General features: G+C 35.8%; 1 protein-coding gene across 1 annotated transcript in view; it reads right to left on the bottom strand.

The window, feature by feature from the left end:
• The window catches only part of LOC306981569 (putative voltage-dependent N-type calcium channel subunit alpha-1B), a gene marked incomplete at its 3' end in the record, with an annotated part of 221,568 nt that overhangs the window by 17,307 nt on the left and 178,778 nt on the right, over positions 1-25,483 (bottom strand). Inside the window, exons 31-36 of the mRNA XM_079581177.1 lie at positions 25,155-25,220; positions 18,747-18,838; positions 18,520-18,670; positions 16,335-16,462; positions 12,497-12,593; positions 1,403-1,508 (exon numbers count right to left, since the gene is read on the bottom strand). Coding sequence (XP_079437303.1) covers positions 1,403-1,508; positions 12,497-12,593; positions 16,335-16,462; positions 18,520-18,670; positions 18,747-18,838; positions 25,155-25,220 — 640 coding nt within the window. The remainder of the gene's footprint in view (positions 1-1,402; positions 1,509-12,496; positions 12,594-16,334; positions 16,463-18,519; positions 18,671-18,746; positions 18,839-25,154; positions 25,221-25,483) is intronic.

Raw genomic sequence — 25,483 nt, 5'->3', positions numbered from 1 at the left:
ACATTTTTATCACATTTTTATCACATTTTTGTTATTTTTGTGTGTTTCTTACAGTCCTGTGATTGTCTAACCTGGTGTTTTTTACAGTCCTGTGATTGTCTAACCTGGTGTTTTTTACAGTCCTGTGATTGTCTAACCTGGTGTTTCTTACAGTCCTGTGATTGTCTAACCTGGTGTTTCTTACAGTCCTGTGATTGTCTAACCTGGTGTTTTTTACAGTCCTGTGATTGTCTAACCTGGTGTTTCTTACAGTCCTGTGATTGGCTGACCTGGTGTTTCTTACAGTCCTGTGATTGTCTAACCTGGTGTTTCTTACACTCCTGTGATTGTCTAACCTGGTGTTTCTTACAGTCCTGTGATTGTCTAAGCTGGTGTTTTTTACAGTCCTGTGATTGTCTAACCTGGTGTTTCTTACAGTCCTGTGATTGGCCGACCTGGTGTTTCTTACAGTCCTGTGATTGGCTGACCTGGTGTTTCTTACAGTCCTGTGATTGGCTGACCTGGTGTTTCTTACAGTCCTGTGATTGGCTAACCTGGTGTTTCTTACACTCCTGTGATTGGCTGACCTGGTGTTTCTTACAGTCCTGTGATTGGCTGACCTGGTGTTTCTTACAGTCCTGTGATTTTTCTGACCTGGTGTTTCTTACAGTCCTGTGATTGAATTTTTTGTCAATTTCTTCTCAATATTTGATACGATATATGACAAATTGCAATTTTATTTGGGTCCTGGGCTCGTCATTTTTGTCACATTTTTGTAATATTTTTTTTGTAATTTTTTAGCAATTTTTTTGTCAAATTTTTATCACATTTTTGTAATTTTTGTCACATTTTTTGTCACATTTTTGTCATTTTTTCATCATTTTTTCATCATTTTTTCGTCATTTTTTTTTCATTTTTTTCGTCATTTTTGTGTAATTTTTTTGTCACATTTTTTGTCACATTTTAGTCATTTTTGTCATTTTTTTCATCATTTTTTCGACAATTTTTTCGTCAATTTTTTTTGTCAATTTTTGTCACATTTTTTTTCATTTTTTTTCATTTTTTCATCATTTTTTCATCATTTTTTCGACAATTTTTTTGTCAATTTTTTGTCACATTTTTGTCATTTTTTTCATTTTTTCATAATTTTTTCGTCAATTTTTTCGTCAATTTTTTCGTCAATTTTGTCACATTTTTGACACATTTTTGTCATTTTTTTGTCATTTTTTTGTCATTTTTTTGTCATTTTTTTGTCACATTTTAGTAATTTTTTTGTCACATTTTGTCTAACCTGGTGTTTCTTACAGTCCTGTGATTGTCTAACCTGGTGTTTCTTACAGTCCTGTGATTGACTAACCTGGTGTTTCTTACAGTCCTGTGATTGGCTAACCTGGTGTTTCTTACAGTGCTGTGATTGGCTGACCTGATGCGAGTTTGATGCCCAGCGCGGTCCTGATCAGAGCCATGAGGGTGGAGGTGAAGTGCACGGTGTTGTCGTCTCCGATGGGCATGTTCATCTTCACCAGGCGCTGAGAGACACAAGCACACAGTCAGAAAAGAAGAGGGGGAGGGGAAGAAGAGTAATAATAATATCAACATTCTTAGAGGAGAGTGGAATGGAGTGGCTTTAAATAATGGTAGAAGTTTGCTCTTAACATTAAATGAACTGCTGCTGTCCAAGTTTAGACAATGATCATCACTGGAGTTATTCTCAGGTCTAGGTCCTGCCGGCGTTAATGCTGCTGCTGTTGCTACGAGACCAGCGAAAATGGCGTGATAGTGAGTGGTGAGGCTGTAAAAAAATCCCCCACAGTGAGGAACATGCACCGGAAGAGGGGGCTCATAGACACACAGTAATAACTTTGGCAGCATTTCACACATTCATCATCTAAGTCAGGGGGAGGCAATGTCAGGCCCACTAGCACAGAACCCCTGGCCCCCAGTCATCAGATTTTTTTTTTCCATAATTTTTTTTGTTGGGTATTCAACTCATTTTTATAACTTTTTTGTCATTTTTTTTGTCATTTTTTGTCACATTCTTGTCATTTTTTTGGTCAATTTTTTATCACATTTTTGTCACATTTTTGTCATTTTTTTGGTCAATTTTTTATCACATTTTTGTCAATTTTTTGTCAATTATTTGTCACATTTTTGTCATTTTTCGTCATTTTTTTAATCAAATGTTTGTCATTTTTTGTCCCATTTTTGTCATTTTTTTGGTCAATTTTTTATCACATTTTTGTCACATTTTTTGTCATTTATTTGTCACATTTTTGTCATTTTTCGTCATTTTTTTAATCAAATGTTTGTCATTTTTTGTCCCATTTTTGTCATTTTTTTTCGTCAATTTTTTCATCACATTTTTGTCAATTTTTTGTCAATTTTTTGTCAATTTTTTTCCGTCAATTTTTTCATCACATTTTTGTCACATTTTTTGTCATTTATTTGTCACATTTTTTGTCATTTATTCGTCATTTTTTTAATCAAATGTTTGTCATTTTTTGTCCCATTTTTGTCATTTTTTTTGTCAAATTTTTATCACATTTTTGTCACATTTTTGTCATTTTTGGCACATTTTTGTCATTTTTTCGTCAGTTTTTTCATCACATTTTTGTGACATTATTTTTGTCATTTATTTGTCACATTTTTGTCATTTTTTTGTGATTTTTTTAATCAAATGTTTGTCATTTTTTGTCACATTTTTGTCATTTTTTTGGTCAATTTTTTATCACATTTTTGTCACATTTTTGTCACATTTTTGGTCATTTTTTTTGTAATTTTTTTGGTCATTTTTTAGAGAATTTTTTGTCAATTTCTTCTCAATATTTGATATGATATATGACAAATTGCAATTTTATTTGCGTCCTGGCTCGTCATCCGAGGGTAGTGGTGGAACCCAAAGCCACTTGAGAACCACTGATGTAAAACATTGGCAAAAAATAGTTCTTTACTTTACAATGTTGAGGTTCGGCCCTCGGGTGTTTTGAGAATGCTGAAAATCGGGCCTTAATCAACAAGGATAAGGATTTCCACGTGGTATTTGTAGATTTGCACCAAGCTTGTTAGCCGGATGCTATTTATGGATGCATCTGAAAGGATTATTTTCGTTTGCATGTGTTGTTTAGTAGCTCATGAGGGAAGAAACGGTCGAAGATCCTTGACTGAATGAGCAGTGTTGACTCATTGAATTACAAAGCGCTGCGAAACACGACGAACACAGCTGTATAATTACAACAACAGGTGTAACGGTTAATGTGAGCGAGAGCCGTGGTGACAGCACACGCCACGCAGGGCTCAGGGGTGAAGCTGGAAGTTCATTCAAGCTTAAGATTTGGCTTTTATTTCTCATCTCTTTGTTTGTTATGATCTTCATGTGTTAACGAGTTCCACTTTCTGGTGGAACTCTCTTGTTTTTTAATGTGCTATATGAATGGCTTGGCTGAAAACACAACGTATTGAACTGAAAATAAAAACTACTTTAACCTCTTAACTCCCGCCTGAACCGGGAGGATCTTTTTCCTCACGTCATCAGATTTTTTTTTTCATCATTTTTTTCTTGGGTGTTCAACTCATTTTTGTAACTTTTTTGTCCTTTTTTTGTCACATTTTAGTCATTTTTTTCATCAATTTTATGTATTTTTTTGGTCAAATTTTTATCATTTTTTTGTCATTTTTTTTTCAAATTTTTTCGTCTATTTTTTATCAAATTTTTGTCATTTTTTTGTCACATTTTAGTCATTTTTTTGTCACGTTTTTGTAATTTTTTTCATCAATTCTTTGTCATTTTTTTGTCAAATTTTTATCACGTTTTTGTCATTTTTTCGTACATTTTTTATCAAATTTTTGTCCTTTTTTGTCACGTTTTTGTAATTTTTTCACATTTTTGTCATTTTTTTGTCTATTTTTTATCAAATTTTTGTGATTTTTTTGTCACATTTTGTCACATTTTTGTCATTTTTTTTGTCAAAATTTTTGTCATTTTTTGGTCAAATTTTTATCACATTTTTTGTCAATTTCTTTGGGCCTTTTTTTCCACTTTTTCATAAATTTTTCTTCACTTTTTTGTCAATGTTTTCTCACTTTTTTCTCACATTTCCATCATTGTTTTCGTCTCAGTTTTGTCGCTATTTTCACACCTTTTTTCCAGAAGCTTTTGGACTGGGGTAAAGCCAAACTGGAGAAAATGTGCTTGGTTCAGGTGGGAGTTAAGGGGTTAATAAATCCTTTCCGTCGTCCCTCTGGGGGTAATACAAGTGTTGATGGGATAATTGGGGGGGTCTTTCATCTCCCTCTGTGTATCTGGCCAGAAAACTACACTTGCAGCTTTCCCTGCACCGGGTCAGAGGCCCCAATACACACTAATAGAATCACGAAGAAGAAGCTAGCAGGCTAATGGACAAAGCTAACTGCGGGCTAGCGCCACTTAAACAGTATTTACAGCCAAGTTTGAGTGAAAAAAAAATATCTCCATTGTGTAATTGGATGAACAATATCCCTCTTTTGTATATCCATCTTTTCTGTCAGTGCAGGATTTACTCTCAGAGATTACAGCCGGAAATCCTTGCTGAAATCCGTCCTTGCACTTACTTACTTCAACCCATTAAGTCACACAAAAAAGCTCTTCCAGGTAATTACGCAAATGACGTCTCCGATCCGACAAACCGATCTGATAACGGTTCCTGAAAAGCCAGTTGCGCCGGGACAAAAGAGCCAGCGCTGCTAGCCTTTCTGCTTCGTGTCACTCCGATGTCTCCTCCGTCCGCTGACAAAAGCAGGAGTATTTTTGGAGACGGAGGCACGTCACTCGCGGACATTTAGAACTGGGGCAACAGGCGAGCGCGGCCGGAGACGTGATCGTTCGGGACAGCTCAGTACGCTCGGGGAGCACGAGCATCTGGGCTTCTGCTCAACTCAGTTCCCCCACCAGAGATCTATGGAGGTCACGGACAGGTGCGTCTGCTGGTTGTTCTTTTGGACTGAGACACTTCTACAAGAGAACACTGTATGTCTTTAACACTAAAGTACTTAACAATCCAATACAAACTGTGACATATATTTAATCCAAGTCATAGGGCACAACGGTGCCACTAATCTCTAATTAATCTCTCTCTCTCTGCCAAGTTTTGCTGTATTTAAACGGAGAAAATAAGATGGCAAAACTTGCTTAGATGAGTCTACATTATTACATGATGGATTTGGACATACTGTACTCGATGTACTTTTGTCACTATTTAGCTGGATTTTTGTCATTTTTTTTCAGGATTTTTGTCTTTTTTTTTCTGGATTTTTGTCATTATTTTGCTGAATTTTTATTATTTTTTTCTGGATTTTTGTCATTTTTTTGTTGGATTTTTGTCATTTTTTTTCTGGATTTTTGTCTTTTTTTTGCTGAATTTTTATTTATTTTTTCTGGATTTTTGTCATTTTTTTTGTTGGATTTTTGTCTTTTTTTTGCTGAATTTTTGTCTTTTTTTGGTGGTTTTTTGTCTTTTTTTTGCTGAATTTTTGTCACTTTTTTGGTGGATTTTTGTCATTTTTTTGGTGGATTTTTGTCTTTTTTTGGTGGATTTTTGTCTTTTTTTTGCTGAATTTTTGTCTTTTTTTGGTGGATTTTTGTCTTTTTTTCCTGGATTTTTGTCATTTTTTCCTGGATTTTTGTCATTTTTTTCCTGGATTTTTGTCATTTTTTTGCTGGATTTTTGTCATGTTTTTCCTGGATTTTTGTCATTTTTTTGCTGGATTTTTGTCTTTTTTTCCTGGATTTTTGTCATTTTTTTGCTGGATTTTTGTCTTTTTTTGGTGGATTTTTGTCTTTTTTTTGCTGAATTTTTGTCTTTTTTTGGTGGATTTTTGTCTTTTTTTTGCTGAATTTTTGTCACTTTTTTGCTGGATTTTTGTCATTTTTTTGGTGGATTTTTGTCAATGTTTTCGTCTCAGTTTTGTTGCTATTTTCACACCTTTTTTCCAGAAGCTTTTGGACTGGGGTAAAGCCAAACTGGTGCGTCTGGTGGTTGTTCTTTTGGACTGAGACACTTCTACAAGAGAACACTGTATGTCTTTAACACTAAACTACTTAACAATCCAATACAAACTGTGACATATATTTAATCCAAGTCATAGGGCATTACGGTGGCACTAATCTCTAATTAATCTCTCTCTCTCTGCCAAGTTTTGCTGTATTTAAACGGAGAAAATAAGATGGCAAAACTTGCTTAGATGAGTCTACATTATTACATGATGGATTTGGACATACTGTACTCGATGTACTTTTGTCACTATTTAGCTGGATTTTTGTCATTTTTTTTCTGGATTTTTGTCATTTTTTTTCTGGATTTTTGTCATTATTTTGCTGAATTTTTATTATTTTTTTCTGGATTTTTGTCATTTTTTTGTTGGATTTTTGTCATTTTTTTTCTGGATTTTTGTCTTTTTTTTGCTGAATTTTTATTTATTTTTTCTGGATTTTTGTCATTTTTTTTGTTGGATTTTTGTCTTTTTTTTGCTGAATTTTTGTCTTTTTTTGGTGGTTTTTTGTCTTTTTTTTGCTGAATTTTTGTCACTTTTTTGGTGGATTTTTGTCATTTTTTTGGTGGATTTTTGTCTTTTTTTGGTGGATTTTTGTCTTTTTTTTGCTGAATTTTTGTCTTTTTTTGGTGGATTTTTGTCTTTTTTTCCTGGATTTTTGTCATTTTTTTCCTGGATTTTTGTCATTTTTTTCCTGGATTTTTGTCATTTTTTTGCTGGATTTTTGTCATTTTTTTCCTGGATTTTTGTCATTTTTTTGCTGGATTTTTGTCTTTTTTTCCTGGATTTTTGTCATTTTTTTGCTGGATTTTTGTCTTTTTTTGGTGGATTTTTGTCTTTTTTTTGCTGAATTTTTGTCTTTTTTTGGTGGATTTTTGTCTTTTTTTTGCTGAATTTTTGTCACTTTTTTGCTGGATTTTTGTCATTTTTTTGGTGGATTTTTGTCAATGTTTTCGTCTCAGTTTTGTTGCTATTTTCACACCTTTTTTCCAGAAGCTTTTGGACTGGGGTAAAGCCAAACTGGTGCGTCTGGTGGTTGTTCTTTTGGACTGAGACACTTCTACAAGAGAACACTGTATGTCTTTAACACTAAACTACTTAACAATCCAATACAAACTGTGACATATATTTAATCCAAGTCATAGGGCATTACGGTGGCACTAATCTCTAATTAATCTCTCTCTCTCTGCCAAGTTTTGCTGTATTTAAACGGAGAATATAAGATGGCAAAACTTGCTTAGATGAGTCTACATTATTACATGATGGATTTGGACATACTGTACTCGATGTACTTTTGTCACTTTTTTGCTGGATTTTTGTCATTTTGTTTCTGGATTTTTGTCATTTTTTTTCTGGATTTTTGTCTTTTTTTTGCTGAATTTTAGTTATTTTTTCTGGATTTTTGTCATTTTTTTGTTGGATTTTTGTTATTTTTTTTCTGGATTTTTGTTATTTTTTTGCTGGATTTTTGTCTTTTTTTGGTGGATTTTTGTCTTTTTTTTGCTGAATTTTTGTCACTTTTTTGCTGGATTTTTGTCATTTTTTTTGGTGGATTTTTGTCAATGTTTTCGTCTCAGTTTTGTTGCTATTTTCACACCTTTTTTCCAGAAGCTTTTGGACTGGGGTAAAGCCAAACTGGTGCGTCTGGTGGTTGTTCTTTTGGACTGAGACACTTCTACAAGAGAACACTGTATGTCTTTAACACTAAAGTACTTAACAATCCAATACAAACTGTGACATATATTTAATCCAAGTCATAGGGCATTACGGTGGCACTAATCTCTAATTAATCTCTCCCTCTTTCTCTGACAAGTTTTACTGTATTTAAACAGAGAAAATAAGATGGCACAACTTGCTTAGATGAGCCTACATTATTATTACATGACGGATCTGGACATAATGTGCTCAATGTAAATGAGCTGTTATTCCTCCGCTGTTAACCTCTGACCACCAGCCAAAACCAAATGCATTCTCTCCTCTTTGCCATTGTCGTCACTTTTTATTTCCCTTATGTGTTTTTGTCACTTTTTTAATGGCACTTTTGTTGCTTTTTTTGTTACTTTTTTGATGCATTTTTGTCACAGTTTTGCTGGATTTTAGTCACTTTTTTTAGCTGGATTTTGGTCACTTTTTGGTCACTTTTTTGCTGGATTTTTTGCCAATTTTGTTGCTGGATTTTAGTCATTTTTTTGCTGGATTTTAGTCATTTTTTTGTTGGATTTTAGTCATTTTTTTGTTGGATTTTTGTCACTTTTTGTTGGATTTTTGTCACTTTTTGTTGGATTTTTGTCTTTTGTGGATTTTTGTCATTTTTTTGTTGGATTTTTGTCACTTTTTGTTGGATTTTTGTCACTTTTTGCTGGATTTTTGTTCTTTTTTTCTGGATTTTTGTCATTTTTTTGCTGGATTTTTTGTCTTTTTTTTGCTGGATTTGTGTCTTTTTTTTGCTAGACTTTTGTCAATTTTTGTCATTTTTTGGTCACATTTTTAATTTTTTTTTGGTCAATTTTTTATCACATTTTTGTCACATTTCCATCATTGTTTTCGTCTCATTTTTGTTGCTATTTTCACACCTTTTTTCCAGAAGCTTTTGGACTGGGGTAAAGCCAAACTGGAGAAACTGTGCTCGGTTACTAGGAAATGAGGCCCTATGTCAAAAATCCTGAAATATCCCTTTAAGGCCTTCATTTTGATGCTCTCAGGAAACTAATAAGTGAAAGCCTAACATGAAGTATAGAGAGTCGATGCATATGATAAAGCAAAGTGTTCCCTTGTCTAAAACATGTCTGGAGTGTGTATCCAAAGCCTGCCAGAATTTTGTAGATGAAAAGTGTGAATGTTCATGTCAAGGTCATATTTTGACAGCGTTCTCTGACTTTACAGACATTCCCCAGTTGATATAAAAGCATAAAGCCTGGGGGAAGAAAAACCGACATGTTCTTTAGCCGGTTCTATAGCTTCTCTTCTTGTAAATGTGGCCTCCGACGTCACTCCCCCGGGACCGTCTAATGCAATCGGCCTGTTTCTCCTCATGGCTTTGTCTCATGGCAGAGGTTCTACGTCTGGTTTGTATTTCTTTTATCTATATCTACTTAGATCTCCAGCAATATACAGTGTTTGACCTTTGAAATACAGAAGGATGTATAAAGGGCACAACCTAAACATATTTGCTACTCTGAGCCTGGCTAGTATTTATATTTTTATTTTTATAGGACTTGTTGGGAGGCTTCCAGAGTATCTGAACTGAACTACAGCTCAAGTATCTACAGCACCAGGTCACATGACTGTTTAGTTCTGAAAAAAGAGATACACAGGAACAAGTGGAACGGACTACAAAGACTTTAACGATTGAACTCTCTAGTAGGGATCAGGATTATTGAAAAGTGAGGAAGATAAACACTGCTCCAGGAATGTTTTGACAAATAAACAATGTTATATCATAATTAACCTCTTAACTCCCGCCTGAACCGAGAGGATCTTTTTCCTCACGTCATCAGGTTTTTTTCTCCATCATTTTTTTGTTGGGTATTCTACTCATTTTTGTAACTTTTTTGTCATTTTTTTTGTCATTTTTTGTCACATTTTTGTAACTTTTTCGTCAGTTTTTTATCACATTTTTGTCACATTTTTTGTAATTTTTTTTGTCAATTTTGTGTAAGTTTTGTCACATTTTTTTAATTTTTTCATCATTTTTTTAATCAAATTTTGGTCTTTTTTTTGGTCACATTTTTGTAATTTTTTTGTAATTTTTTGGTCATTTTTGTCACATTTTTGTGATTTTTTTGTCAAATTTTTATCACATTTCTTGTAATTTTTTTGGTCATTTTTGTCACATTTTGGTCATTTTTTCACATATTTGTCAATTTCTTTTCATTTTTTCATAAATTTTTTATCAAATTTTGGTCATTTTTTGGTCACATTTTTACAATTTTTTTAGCGAATTTTTATCACATTTTTGTAATTTTTTTTTAATTTTTTTAGTCATTTTTGTCACATTATTGTCATTTTTTCACATATTTGTCATTTTTTTGGTCAAATTTTTGTGATTTTTTGTCACATTTTTGTCATTTTTTTGTCACATTTTTGTAATTTTTTTGTCATTTTTTATCACATTTTTTTGGTCAATTTTTTATCAAATTTTGGTCATTTTTTTGCCATTTTTTTGTCTAATTTTTATCACATTTTTGTAATTTTTTTGTCACATTTTGTCACATTTTTGTAATTTTTTGTCAATTTCTTGTGACATTTTTGCCACTTTTCCATCAATTTTCCGTCACTTTTTTGTCAATGTTTTCTCACTTTTTTGTCACATTTCCATCATTGTTTTCGTCTCAGTTTTGTTGCTATTTTCACACCTTTTTCCCAGAAGCTTTTGGACTGGGGGTAAAGCCAAACTGGAGAAAAAGTGCTCAGTTCAGGTGGGAGTTAAGGGGTTAAAGCCACAACAAAGTGTTTTTCATGATGATGTCGGGTTAAATAAAAAAAAGGAGGAGAATGAGTGTCTACCTTATAGGCCACTCTAGCCGGGCATTTGTTCCCCAAACCCAGAGGAGGAGACATGTCCCGAAGCATGCGGTACATGTCCCGGTTAAGGATGCGGCCACTTCCCGGGGCAAAGGCGGAGGAAAGGGGGCGGGGTTTACGGCAAGACAGGAAGTGCGGGGGAAAACCGTCAGATGGGAGGAAGAAGAGGAGACACAGAAAGCCTTGTTAATAAAGGTTTCTAGGTTTTGGATTTTGGAATACCATCCCAAAATGGATTCCTCGGAACGGGCTGGATGGGAGGGTCCTGGAGGAGAAATGAGGTTGGAAACAAGAGCATGTTTTTGTTAATTTAAAGGGAGGAGCCACGCCACTTTGAGACTTTTGAAGGTGTTGGAAAAAACTGAGTATTTTTTGTGCCAAGAATAACAGGTGGCCATTTTGAAGGGTTTAAAGCAGTACTAAGTAACTCATGCCCCTAGAGGCTGTAAATACTGTTTAAGTGGCGCTAGCCTGTTAGCTTCTTCTTCGTGATTCTATTAGTGTGTATTGGTGACTCCGACCCGGTGGCAGCGAAGTTGCAAACATGGTTTTCTGGCCAGAGACAAGAGTGAAACAAGTGTTTATGGGATGATTGGAGGGTCTTTCATCGCCCCCTGGTGTCTCTGGCCAGAAAACCATGTTTGCAACTTGACTGCCACCGGGTCGGAGCCACCAATACACACTAATGGAATCAGGAAGAAGAAGCTAACATGCTAACGGGCAAAGCTAACTGCGGGCTAGCGTCACTTTAAACAGTATTTACAGCCAAGTTTGAGTTATTATTTCCATTGTATATTTGGATGTACAATATCCCTCTCTCCCTTCGCCTTTTCTGTCGGCGTAGTATTTACTCTCCAAGACAATTAAAAAGTAAAAAAAAACTAATTTTTGTAACTTTATTGTCATTTTTTTGTCATTTTTTTGTCACATTTTTGTCATTTTTTCATCAATTTTTTTCATCAAATATTGGTAATTTTTTGGGTATTCAACTCATTTTTGCAACTTTTTTGTCACATTTTTGTCATTTTTTCATCAATTTTTGTATCAAATATTGGTAATTTTTTTGTCACATTTTTGCAATTTTTTTGTCGAATTTTTATCACATTTTTGTTATTTTTTTGTCAATTTCTTTTCATTTTTTCATCAATTTTTTATCAAATTTTGGTTATTTTTTTGTCACATTTTTGCAATTTTTTTAATCAAATTTTCGTCACATTTTTGTCATTTTTTATCACATATTTGACATTTTTTTATGTCAAATTTATGTCAAATTTTTGTCAATTTTTTATCAAATTTTTGTAATTTTTTGGTCTTTTTTTTGTGTCACATTTTTTGTAATTTTTTTGTCACATTTTTTTCATTTTTTCATCAATTTTTTCTCAAATTTTGGTCATTTGTTTGTCACATTTTTGCACATTTTTTTGTCGAATTGTTATCACTTTTTAGTCATTTTTGTCAAATTTTTGTCATTTGTTTCATTGTCAAAAGTAAAAAAAAATCGCAACTTCCTACGACACCTGCAGTTGCGCTTATGGCCTCTAGGGGCAAGAGTTACTTAGTACTGCTTTAAATACATAATCCCATGTGTTCATTCATATGTAACGCCTCCAGTAAGAATCACACAATGTAAATAAGCTGCTTTTTGCCTCATTTTAGCATTTTCCATCTATATTTCTCAGGCCTTTACCAAAAAATGCACCATTTGTGGATTTACGATTGCCAACCTTCAAAAGTCTCCTTGTGCTTTGAGAGGCCCCGCCCCTTTAAGACGATGCTCAGACGATGGCAGAAACCGAGCAGGAAACAATGCTCAAGCTGCTCGCCTCATCCCTTCCCTCCCGACATTCGCGGCGAGCATTGTTTTGCCCGTTGCGGCGGTTTTCTGCCAGCTTGTTAGTGGAGGAATCGATCGATCGGTCGCAGGGGGCCGTTAGGATCTAAAGGGAGCGAGAGGCGCTGCAGCTCAAACCTTATAGGCCACTCTGTTGGGACACTTCTTCCCCAGGCCCAGGGGAGGGGAGATAAAGCGCAACAGTTTGTACATGTCCCGATAGCAAATCCTCCCGCTGCAAGAGAACAACATGGTGTTAGACAGAGCACGAAGGATCTTCTTTTGAAGCCGTTTCAGAGAAGTGGTGTAGGAGAGGCCTGGTCCGCCCAGAGCAGGGATCTCCAGCTCTCCAGCCCTTTCTAGGTCAGATACACTTTCTACATTTCTGCATACGCTTGATGACTCACGTGCATTTCCTTTCAGTTCTGTAAACATTTGGGCTTATACAGTAGAGCAGAGAAATAAAGAGGTGAAATGTCCTTAGTGGTTTCGTTCCATTGTCGGAATACAGACGGCACGCCGCCATCTTGGTCCGGCATGTTATTAACCTCTCAACTCCCACCTGAACCGAGAGGATCTTTTTCCTCACGTTATCAGATTTTTTTTCAGCATTTTTTTGTTGGGTATTCAACTCATTTTTGTAATTTTTTTGTAATTTTTTAGTAATTTTTTTGTAATTTTTTCTCACATTTATTTTTTTTTTTTTTTTCTTTTTGGTCAAATTTTTGTAATTTTTTGGTCAAATTCTTATATTTTTGTCTTTTTTTTTTTAGCGCATTTTGTCACATTTTTGTCATTTTTTGGTCAATTTTTTAATCAATTTTTTGTCAATTTTTTAAATCAAATTTTCATCAAATTTTTGTCATTTTTTTGTCATTTTTTGTCATTTTTTTGTCAATTTTTATAAATTTTTAGTTGTTTTTTTGTCATTTTTTTAAATGAATTTTTTTGTCAATTTTTTGTCAATTTTTTATCAAATTTTGTCAATTTTTTGTCATTTTTTGACATTTAAAAAAAAATCAAATTCTTGTTTTTTTTGGGTCACATTTTGTCACATTTTTGACATTTTTTTGTCATGTTTTCGTCAATTTTTTATCAATTTTTTATCAATTTTTGAAATTTTTTTAATCAAATTTTTGTAATTTTTTGTAATTTTTTGTCACATTTTTGTCATTTTTTATCAATTTTTTGTCGTTTTTTTGTCGTTTTTTTGTCATTTTTTTGTCATTTTTTTGACCTTTTTTTTTGGTCACATTTTGTCACATTTTTGCCATTTTTGTGTCCATTTTTTTGTCCATTTCTTGTGACATTTTTGCCTCTTTTTCATCAATTCTTCGTCACTTTTTTGTCAATGTTTTCTCACTTTTTTGTCACATTTCCATCATTGTTTTCATCTCACTTTTATTGCTATTTTCACAGCTTTTTTCCAGAAGCTTTTGGACTGGGGTAAAGCCAAACTGGAGAAGATGTGCTCGGTTCAGGTGGGAGTTAAGAGGTTAATTTCTCATGTCAGCATCTCACCACATCACATAACTTAAGACAAGAAACATCACACTGAAAATCTGCCAAATCAACAACAAAAACAAACTATTTTAATCCCAAGTGACGTCATTTCTGATCCATTCTCCACATTTCCATCTCTTTGCTGGTCTAAACCCTTAAATCACCCAATCATGTTCTGCATCACATTTCCTCGCTCGCTTCATTCCACCTTTCAGCCTCTCCAATCCTCCTCCAGTTTATTACGCATTTATATGATAATTGTGTCGGCATTTCCATTCCTTTCCACGTCTTCTTTACCGGCTTCTTCTCAGGGTTTTATCATTTCATTCCGTCGAGAGGAGGTCAGTCAGGTATTGCCCCATATAGGCTTCATTTTCTCTGTGTAAGTATTTTAATTCATGGAGAGGAGCAAAGTGGCTCAACTGTCCATATATATATAAATAACAACCAGGAAGCTGTGTTAGCCTCATGCTACATTAGCGAACGTTAGCAACAAGTGTCGTTTTTTTGCTTCTACTGAACAATTTGCTGCTGAGGGACAAAATTTACCCCCAAAATACTTTTTCTGTGCATGAATCCTATTTATTAACCTCTTAACTCCCGCCTGAACCGAGAGCATTTTCTCCAGTTCAGCTTTACCCAAATCCTGTAGGCCAGTGGAACACCTCATTTGGAAGACCTACAAAACTAAATTGATCTTTTTTCCTCACATCAGATTTTTTTTCTGCACTTTTTTTGTTGGGCAGTCATCTCATTTTTGTCAAATTTTCATGACTTTTTTTGTCACTTTTTCGTCAAATTATTCACATTTTTTTGTCAAATTCTTATCACTTTTTCGTCCATTTTTTCCTCAATTTTTCATCAAATGTTTCTATTTCTTTTTGTACATTTTTTGTAATTTTTTGTAAATTTTGTCACTTTTTCGTCAAATTTTTCTCAATTTTTGTAAATTTTTTGTCATTTTTTCGTCAAATTATTCACATTTTTTTGTCAAATTCTTATCACTTTTTCGTCCATTTTTTCACTTTTTCGTTCTATTTCTTTTTGTACATTTTTTTTATCAATTTTTGTAAATTTTGTCACTTTTTCGTCAAATTTTTCTCAATTTTTTGTCATTTTTTTGTCAAATTATTCACATTTTTTGATCAAATTCTTATCACTTTTTCGTCCATTTTTTTTGACTTTTTCGTCCATTTTTTCCTCAATTTTTCCTCAAATTTTTCTATTTCTTTTTGTACATTTTTTGTACATTTTTGTAAATTTTGTCACTTTTTCGTCAATTTTTTCTCATTTTTTCTCAATTTTTTGTCTTTTTTTTGTCAAATTATTCACATTTTTGTGTCAAATTCTTATCACTTTTTCGTCCATTTTTTTCACTTTTTCGTCCATTTTTTCTCAATTTTTCATCAAATTTTTCTATTTCTTTTTGTAAATTTTTTTATCAATTTTTGTAAATTTTGTCACTTTTTCGTCAAAAATTTCTCAATTTTTCTCAATTTTTTGTCATTTTTTCGTCAAATTATTCACATTTTTTTGTCAAATTCTTATCACTTTTTCGTCAATTTTTTCTCAATTTTTCATCAAATTTTTCTATTACTTTTTGTAAATTTTTGTAAATTTTGTCACTTTTTCGTCAAATTTTTCTCAATTTTTTGTCATTTTTTTCGTCAAATTATTCACATTTTTTTTGTCAAATTTCTCTCTCATTTTTTGTCAATTTTTTGTCACTTTTTTGTAAATTATTTTGTAAATTTTTTCTCACTTTCTTCACATGTTCATCCTTGTTTTCATCTCAGTTCTGTCGCTATTTTCAGAAAAAAAAGTCAATTTTGCATAATACCCCCCCCTTTAAATGCGGACAGTTAATGTGTATTATTTCCCCTAAATTACCGGGAATCCCCTCTGCTTTGAGGAGCGCGGGCTGAAGCTGGCACCGACCCCGGAGCTTTCACAAGAAAACGAGATAATTGTTGCCGATATTTGGCACGTTTTCCCTGAAAAAACTCAAGCGGATCATCAGCGTGACTGGGGTGTAAAGTCTTTAAGTGACGCCTTCATTTATTTGGCTTCACGCTGCCCGATAGTGGGAAGTACTGCCCTACACTATAAACGTGAAGAACTGGTGCCAGGAATCCCATTGAAAAACACATTCTGAATCCATGCGGGACTTTCGTAGTTTCAAACCGCACTGGTGGAGGACCAAACTTCAGGCTTAGCAGGTTTATATGTAAAAGACCCGATGGAGACACGCTTGGTCCTATATCTATATCTTATCTCCTGTGGTGGAAGTGAGGAGGATTAGCGAGAGAGGGTGAATGAGCACGAGCGTGGATTTGTGCTTGGGCCGAACAGAGGGGTCCCATCGTTCCCCCCACACTCTTCTCTGACAATATCTGGGATAAAGCCTCAGCTTCCTGTCACAAAGTCATTCAGCTGAAACGCACAAGGAGATCCCCGATCGCGATAAACCTACCAGGCGCCCGGGTCGTACTCCGCCCACACCCGGATGAACTCGTCCAGGTGGTGAGGCCCCAGGATGGAGGCGTCCCGGGTCAGGTACTCGAAGTTGTCCATGATGACGGCCACGAACAGGTTCAGCATCTGGAAGCATTTTGAAAAGGACGGGGGGGTGAGATGTTTTGTGAATATTTCCGACATGTTTTTTCCAACGACATCATGAATCGTTAATGCCACCATTGATTTTTAAGTAGGCGCATATCTGAGGTTTTTATTTTTGGACGATAGCCTTTTCAGAGTTACAGCTTTATCCTAGTTTTCAGCTGTTGAAGTGAACCACCGCCATGTCAAAAAAAGTCGCTTTTGACACTGGTCCATATTTTGGTTGAGGCCATTTCCAGCCCATTATGTAATGATTTACACCATTGCGTTTGGTATCATTGTGAAGAAGACATTGTCGTGTTTCATTTGAACCCACATGTACTACTCTGTGAATATTACCGTGGTAACCATAGCTCGCCAAACTCAAACCTGAGGATGTTTTTTCACCATTTTCGTCAAAACAGTTTTGCTACGTGTAAGGCGAGACACGGCAGGTGAAAGTATTGATTTTTCACGCAGTGGTCGAAGTGGAGATTTTCATATAGTTTCCTCCCTTTACATCTTAGTTTTCATGTCAGATATAAAAATGATGATGTTTATTTTATGATGTTTTGTCTGCGAGGCGGAGCTAACCAGGAAGTAGCTGCTGCGACACGTCAAAACTCCGTCTTTCCCGCGGGTTTTCATTCATAAATATTGACAGATTTGACATCCACGTGTCCTGCTAAGGGGCCCCGTGATGACGCTTTCACCCAAATATGGTGTTTTTCCTCCTACAAGACGCTGGAGCGGAAAAGTCGGAGAACGGGCCGAGCATGCGCACTCGCTACAAAACTTCAGGGCTGGTTTTCTCTGAATGAGAGAAGCCGCACTCGGGCAGAGCCTGAGCCCTTATAGAAGCTCCCACAGACTCCAAACTTTACAGTCTGAGACACAACAAGATTTTGAAGGTTTTTTCAGAAGGATTTTTTAATATCTAATTCCAAACCTAATTTATTCAGCTTTGAAACAAAACAAAAAAAACGGCGAAATTTTTACAGATGTTTTCACTGATGATTAGTTTATTGAAAAACTAAACAAAATATCCCAAATCCCCTCTGAAAAAATCTTAGTTACTAATATGTCAATAAAATAAAACCAGGAAGCTATGCTAGCCTCATGCTACGTTAGCTAACGTCGTTTTTTTGCTTCTACTGAACAATTTGCTGCTGAGGGACAAAATTTACCCCCAAAATACTTTTTCTGTGCATAAATCCTATTTATTAACCTCTTAAGTCCCGCCTGAACCGAGAGCATTTTCTCCAGTTCAGCTTTACCCAAATCTAGGCCAGTGTCATTGAAAGACCTACAAAACTAAATGGATCTTTTTCCTCACATCAGATTTTTTTTCACCACTTTTTTTGTTGGGCAGTCGTCTCATTTTCGTCAAAATTTTCGTGATGTTTTTTGTCACTTTTTCGTCAAATTATCATCACTTTCTTGTCCATTTTTTTTACACTTTTTCGTCCATTTTTTTCACTTTTTCGTCAAAATTTTCTCAATTTTTTGTAAATTTTTTGTAATTTTTTCGTCAAATTATTCACATTTTTTTTTGTCAAACTCTTATCACTTTTTCGTCCTTTTTTTCTGCAATTTTTCGTCAAATTTTTCTCATTTTTTTGTCAAATTTTTGTCACTTTTTTGTAATTTTTTTGTAAATTTTTTGTCACTTTTTTGACGGAAAAAATCTTAGTTACTAGTATGTCAATAAAATAAAACCATAACATTTAATCTGGCTCAATTTATTATTTGGATTTCGTTGACAGAATGACAGAAAAAATGCAATACATTTTTTTCTCATATTTATATCTGTGATGTTCAGCAAAAGTTTCAAATTGATATCTCCGCATTTTTTTTTTTTCCCTCTTCACCTGCAGTGTCTCGCCTTAAGGAAATAAAACACCTTTGATTGCACAAAATAGCAGGATTTGAATAAGAAAGTACTGAAACACAATAAGGAATTGAAAAACCCTAAGCTACTCTATCACCAAATAAAATACACATATGAAGCTTTTTCATATAATAGTGGAGTGTTGTATGTTGTCGAGCGCCGCCCTCACCAGAAAAGAGCAGAGGAAGATGAAGGACACAAAGTAGAAATACGCAAAGTCGCTGCCGCACTCTTTCCCGGTGGTTCCCGACTTCTCGTCACATGGGCGGTTGCTCAGGCAGGCCAGCATGATGTCCTGCCAGCCCTCGCCTGTGGCACTCCTGCAGACACGGAAGCAGCGGGGTAAAAAAAAACAACAGTAAATATGCCCTGATGAGAAGCGGGTTCGGGGCTGACCTGAAAAGGAGGGTCAGCGCCTGGAAAAAGGTCTGGAAGTTGTTGTGCTGGTTGATGGCGGTGTCGTCGTTCAGCTTGATGTTTCCGAAAACCTGTGAAAATCAGTTCAAAGATACGATGAGCGATAATATTGTTAGCATCAAGCTTTCAAAGTCAGCACGTTTTGTTTTTTCCTTTATTTCAAGACTTTTTTCATTGTAGATTCTCTGGAAGATAATGTTTGAAACGACAAAAAGGTGAAATATATTCTTCAAAATGGCCGCCTTTTTCAGTCGACTGCCTTACTTTGAGGCGCACTTTGAGAAAATGCCAAGAATAAATGGCGGCCATTTTGAAAGATTGTTGAACTGAGGCACTAGTCAGAGAAGGGGGCGTGGTCTCACCGAGGGGAAAAACAGAATCTTTTGGGAAACACAATTTTTCACTCTTTTTAACCGTTTTCTGGCGAGATATAAACTTATTTATCACATACGAATAAAGTCAAGTCTAAATCGGGTCAATGGGCTATATGCACAGTTTCCCCACGTGACGTCTTCCTGGACAGTCAGCCAGACGCAGCACTTCCTGTCGCTGGTCGTTTACGTTCACAATTAGCAGGTTCTCACACAAAAATAGCGGTAGCTCAGGATCTGGTTAAGGACAACGAGTTACTGATGGACAGTCACAGCAACGTATTACAAACATCATGTTCGCTGTGAATCCAGCACCCAAAGGAAACGCCAGCTGTCGTAAGGTAGGAGCTTTTATCTTAGAGCTAAAGGCTAGTGTTGAAAAATGATAATATAACATGTAAACAAGTAAATATTATTTAAACTACTAACAGGACGATTCTTTTTTGCGCTGGCTCGTTCAAAACTTTGCGCTAGTTTTATTTTTTATTTTGTTAGCCGCGTTAGCTTCAAGACAAAAACATCCACCGTTATGAACACGGAGGTTTCCTCCAGTGAAGTCGTTACGTCTCACGTAATATTTTTTAACCTGCTCCAGCCACATCCGAACTTTTACTCGCTGTCCTTTACCAGATCTTAAGCTATTGCTTCATTTCTGTGGGACCTGCTAATTTTTAATGGGAAGAGATGACAGACAGGAAGGACAGCCTCTGGCTGACTGTCCAGGCGGAAATCACGTGGGGTCACTGTGCATATAGCCCATACGGATGTTTATTCACAGCAGATTGTTGTCGTAGCTAGCGCTAGCAAGCGTGACCATCCGCACGATGCTAACATGAAGCATGATGTTAGCATTCTCCGTTATTTATGTATTTATGGGCTGTTGAACCCCTTTGCTCCTCCCCATGTCTTTGTGTCTTTATTTAGTACAAAACTATATTCAGAATTCAGCGTTTGTTAAAGTAGTTTTTGAATAATTAGAGAAAGTCTAGATTGTTTCCTCCCTTAAAGCAGCACTAAGTAACTTATTTATCATGATGAATCCTTTCCGTAGCCCGTCTGGGGGTAATACAAGTGTTAATGGGATGATTGGTGTCTCTGGGCAGAAAACCGCCCTTGCAACTTTCCTGCCACCGGGTCAGAAGCCCCAATACACACTAATGAATCACAAAGAAGAAGCTAACATGCTAACCCACTTAAACGGTATTTACAGCCAAGTTTGAGTGAAAAAAATCTCCATTGTGAATTTGGATGAACAATATCCCTCTGTCCATTTGTCTTTTCTGTCAGCGTGGCTATGCACTACAATATCTACCACAATACCTTAAAAATATGCGGAATACAACACATTAGGGCTGCTCGATTATTGAAAAAATAATAATCACGATTATTTTTGTCATAATTGAAATCACGATTATTCAAACGATTATTTGTTGCCTTTAAAAAAAATCCAGCAAAAAGTGACAAAAATCCAGCAAAAAAAGACAAAAATCCAGCAAAAAAAAGACAAAAATCCAGCAAAAAAATTACAAAAATCCAGCAAAAAAATTACAAAAATCCAGCAAAAAAAAAAAAAAAATCCAGCAAAAAAGTGACAAAAATCAAGCAAGAAAAGACAAAAATCCATAAAAAAAAGACAAAAATCCATTAAATAAAAAGACAAAAATCCATCAAAAAAATGACAAAAATCCAGCAGAAAAAGACAAAAATCCATTAAATAAAAAGACAAAAATCCAGCAAAAAAGTGACAAAATCCATCAAAAAAAGACAAAAATCCATCAAAAAAAAGACAAAAATCCATCAAAAAAATTACAAAAATCCAGCAAAAAAGTGACAAAAATCCAGCAAAAAAGTGACAAAAATCCATCAAAAAAAAGACAAAAATCCATTAAATAAAAAGACAAAAATCCATCAAAAAAAGACAAAAATCCATCAAAAAAAGACAAAAATCCATTAAATATAAAGACAAAAATCCATCAAAAAAATGACAAAAATCCATCAAAAAAGTGACAAAAATCCAAAAATTTAAAATTAGAAAAAAAAATGAAAAAAGAAAATTTGAAAAAAAAAGAAAAAAAAATATTATAATCGATTTTTTGCGATTATGCTAATTTTGTAATCGTTTACTGTTGTAATCGAAATCGTAATCGAATTTCGATTAATTGCACAGCCCTACAACACATTCAAGAATCCACTAAAGATGGAGACCGACTTACAAAAAAACACTCCAGAGAGTCTATTCTGCCCATTCTATGTTTCTTTGTATGAAATATTTGGACCTACCATCATGCACCAGATGACCATGTGTAAAAAAAAAAGTCTCATGAACTTTCTAACCTTTTTGGTTGCTGTGATTTATACTTATATTTTCATGTCTTTGTAAAATGCAGATGGGGTTAGATTTGGCAGCGCAGGAGGGAAACTCTTAACAGGCTTTTTTGTAGTTTTATTCAACACTGTGCTTGCCAATTACACTTGCCAGAAGTACGTTTGATTATGGGCTTTTGAAGGTTAACTCTCTGATAAGTGAGAAGCACGCTGTTAAAGTCCCAACCATCAGTCTGCAGGATCACTTTGAAGTGGACTTGTAAGTGTTCGTGTGGATATAAACCACTGTGATGATTACAGCAGACAAAAAGGCAGAAAGGCGTCTCAGCGTGAAAGATTCATTGTGGGTTATTTTCACTCAGTTTGGAAAGTACAGCTTAAACCTTTTCTCCAGTTCTGCCTTACCCAAATCTCAAAGCTTCTCAACTGGATAACAAAATCAAGCGCTCAGTTAGGATAAACTTTAAAATAAAATAAATCAGCTTGAGATTTCTCTTTGTTAACTTAATAGCTTATCTGAATTTGAAATATCCCGATATAGATACAGACGGCATCTCGTCATAGAAGAAAAAGGGGGAAAATAGAATCTTTTTTCACAATTTTCCCTCTTTTTTGCCATTTTCTGGTGGAATATGAACTTATTTATCACATCACAAATAAAGTCAAGTGTAAATCGGGCCCATATGGATATTTTCTCACAGCAGATTGTGCAGTAGAAGTGAAAAAACAGCAGTTGTAGCTCACGCTAGCTAACCGTTAGCATTGGCCCGATGCTAACATGTAGCATCAAGTTAGCATTCTCCGTTATTGATGTATTTATGGGCTGTTGAACCACTTTGCTCCTCTCCATGTCTTTGTATCTTTATTTAGTAGAAACTATATTCATATTTCAGCGTTTGTTACAGTAGTTTTTGAATAATTAGAGAAAATTTTCATTTTTTCAAAATCATTTTCCCCCTTAACTGGTTTCAAACATGACCATATATGGGCGATTCCAGAGATGCCGTCTGTATCTATAGGCGATATGTTCTAATTCCATATCTCATTTATATCTTAATAATAGGTCATTTGCTTGTGCCGTCCCAAATTATCTGATGTCCCAAACTACCTGAATTCGGGCTTGTAACTTTTTTGTCTTTTTTTTTTGTCAGTTTGTTTGTCAATTTTTTATCAATTTTTTGTCATTTTTTTGTCACATTTTTGTCACTTTTTTGTAATTTTTTTGCCACATTTTTATAATTTTTTTGCCACATTTTTATAATTTTTTTTTGTCATATTTTTGTAATTTTTTTGTCACATTTTTGTCATTTTTCCTCAATTTTTTGTCATTTTTTTAATCCATTTTTTGTCATTTTTTGTCACATTTTTGTCAATTTTTTGTCAATTTCTTGTTACATTTTTTGCCACTTTTTCATCCATTTTTCGTCACTTCTTTGTCAATCTTTTCTCACTTTTTTTGTCACATTTCCATCATTGTTTTCGTCTCAGTTTTGTTGCTTTTTCCCAGAAGCTGCGGCCGTAGCTAACGTTAGCACATGTAGCATGGAGCTAAAGCTAACTTCCTGGTTAGCGACGTTCGTTTTTTAAGTATTTACGGGCTGTTGAATCACTTTGCTCCCCCATATATGCATAATTCAGTGTTTGTTGAAGTAACGGTGGAGTAATATGTGGTTTTTTCATCTTTATTTCCCTTTCTGGCTGTTTTGAACATGACCATATTCGGGCGATTCCAGAGATGAACGTGGCGATGTCATAGCAGGTGGTGGAGCTGGTTACTAGGATGGTGAGTTCTGTTGCTGTGGACACTTGGCCCCTCAGCACTCACTTACAGTATCAGTTCAGTATCAGTTCAGTCACAGATCCGCCATTTTGAGCCCTTCCTCGACGCCACTTAAGCCTTTAGCACAAAATGTCTCTGTTTTTATCTTCACGATCTTTCACAGAGGTCACAGAAGTCATGGATTTGTCAGACACGGATGAACAATTAGACGACCGTGATGTGCCGCGCTGGAGACCCTCAGCCTCAAACCTCCCCAAGAGGCCACAGACGGCACGTTTCTACGGGGACGTCGTGGAGTTTAACCTCCCAGGATCGTGCGAAAGCTTTTTAGTCAGGCTAAAATCGCCTAGTGCCGAGACTCGCGTCATTTCTGCAGGACCCTCCAGGACCCCAAAACAGCAGGAGTCTCACACGTTCATGAAGACGACTGTTGAGAGTCAAACTATGCAGTCTTTTCACGCCAAACGGTCCACGGAGACTCAACACAAGTTCACCTGCATGTAGATCAATGTCAATAAAGTCAGAAACTACTTAAAACAGCCTTTATCCGAGCGCTTTTTCTCCACCACATGGGGGCGACAGTGGTAGAGCGCGTCGTCTCGTGATCGGAAGGTCAGGGGTTCGAATCTCACCTCCTGACGAGGTATCATTGTGTCCTTGGGCAAGACACTTCACCCAACTTGCCTCCAGTGTCTGTGCACACTGCTGTATGAATGAGGGAGTGACTGGGTGATGGTTCCTTGTTGTAAAGCGCTTTGAGTACCAAACATAGGTTGAAAAGTGCTTTGTTGAGACCATTTACCATCTAAAGGTTTCACTGGAGAGCTATAGGCCAGTGTAACGTCTCATTTGAAAGCTAAGACTAAGACCCTTTATACTTATTATTGCATTAAAATGAATGGGGGTATATAGTGTGAATGGGGGGTATATAGAGCCCCACGGGTGCGTTGAAAGCTTTCCAAAAATGTATAATATGATATCGTCGCGAAATATTTGACATCTGCGCAGTAAAGTGAAGATTACTGCGCGGATTTCGAACTACTCCTGGTATTATTACGCCTTACAATATAGTCCCCCCTTTTATCCGCTTAGAAAATCCACATTGTTTAATTTTGTGTAATTATACTTTGTAGTGGAACACTTCACGTAACCATATTTAAATAGGGAAAACGTGGAAGAGCTTGGTAGCTTCTATCTTGACCTGTTTTGGAGCTATAGAGGAGAGAGGGAGAGGCTAAATGCTAACGCCGTCTGCGCTGCGTTTACGTGACTGAAGGCACGGGGGAAGACCAGACAGGTCCTAAAGAACTCGTCAAAGCTAAGGTAAGAACATATCTCAGTATGTAAAAACGGTGGCCTGTTCCTTTAACATGCTGCTGAGCTTCACCTCTTTTTATTATTGTCACTGGATGAAGTCAGAGCGGACATGTGTCTCTATAGCGTTACAGCGGCACTTAAAATGTGTCTATTTAATTATATTCTTGTTATGTAACAAGTACCTGCTTAACTAATGAATAAGATGATCAGTGTGCTTTTATTCTGACGTGCTGGAACCGGAAGCTACTTCTTGGGCAGTGTTGTTACCGTTAGCTCTCGTGCACAGGGTCAATTATTTGCTAAACTGGCTGACCAGGTTAGTCATGAGCGCTTTTGACAAGAGACATGCTTTTAAGAATTGGGTTCAGTCAGTTTGTGCTCTTGGTGCAGTCGGGCGTTTAGTGTTCAATGCATCAAGGGAGAAAAAAGATGTAAGGATAAAAAGTGAGCTGCGATGTCTGTAAAGTCTCTGCCTTTATTTTAATGAGCTTCACCTTACGCAATCTTCTGCAACGGCACGGCAAGAGCTGACAAAGAAATGTATATCGCTCAGTTCACTGTTCTAACCCCACTGTGGCACCTTTGGAGACTGACCTGCATTCCGATGATGGCGTAGATGAAGAAGAGCATGGCGATCAGGAGACACACGTACGGCAGCGCCTGTGGACAAAGTCATGAATCATTTCCTTTCAGGGGATGCACGTCGTGGCAGCACAGTAAAACAACATGAAAGTGTACAGTCACTGAGGAAATATTGGTGTCGGCTTCATCTTTTGACGACAGCGAGGTCATGATTTAGCCGAGATGGTTTACTGCATCCAGGACAGGCTGCATTTGTGGGCAAGTGTTTGAGAATCTCTTTTCAGGCCATAAAGACAACTACTACAGAACCCTTTCTACTCTAAAGAGCCACAGTTCCAGTT

Source organism: Gobius niger (assembly GCF_951799975.1).
Source record: "Gobius niger genome assembly, chromosome: 22".
Taxonomy (NCBI): Eukaryota; Metazoa; Chordata; class Actinopteri; order Gobiiformes; family Gobiidae; genus Gobius; species Gobius niger.
Note: the sequence above shows the minus strand (reverse complement) of the source record. Positions and strands in the feature narration are given on the sequence as shown.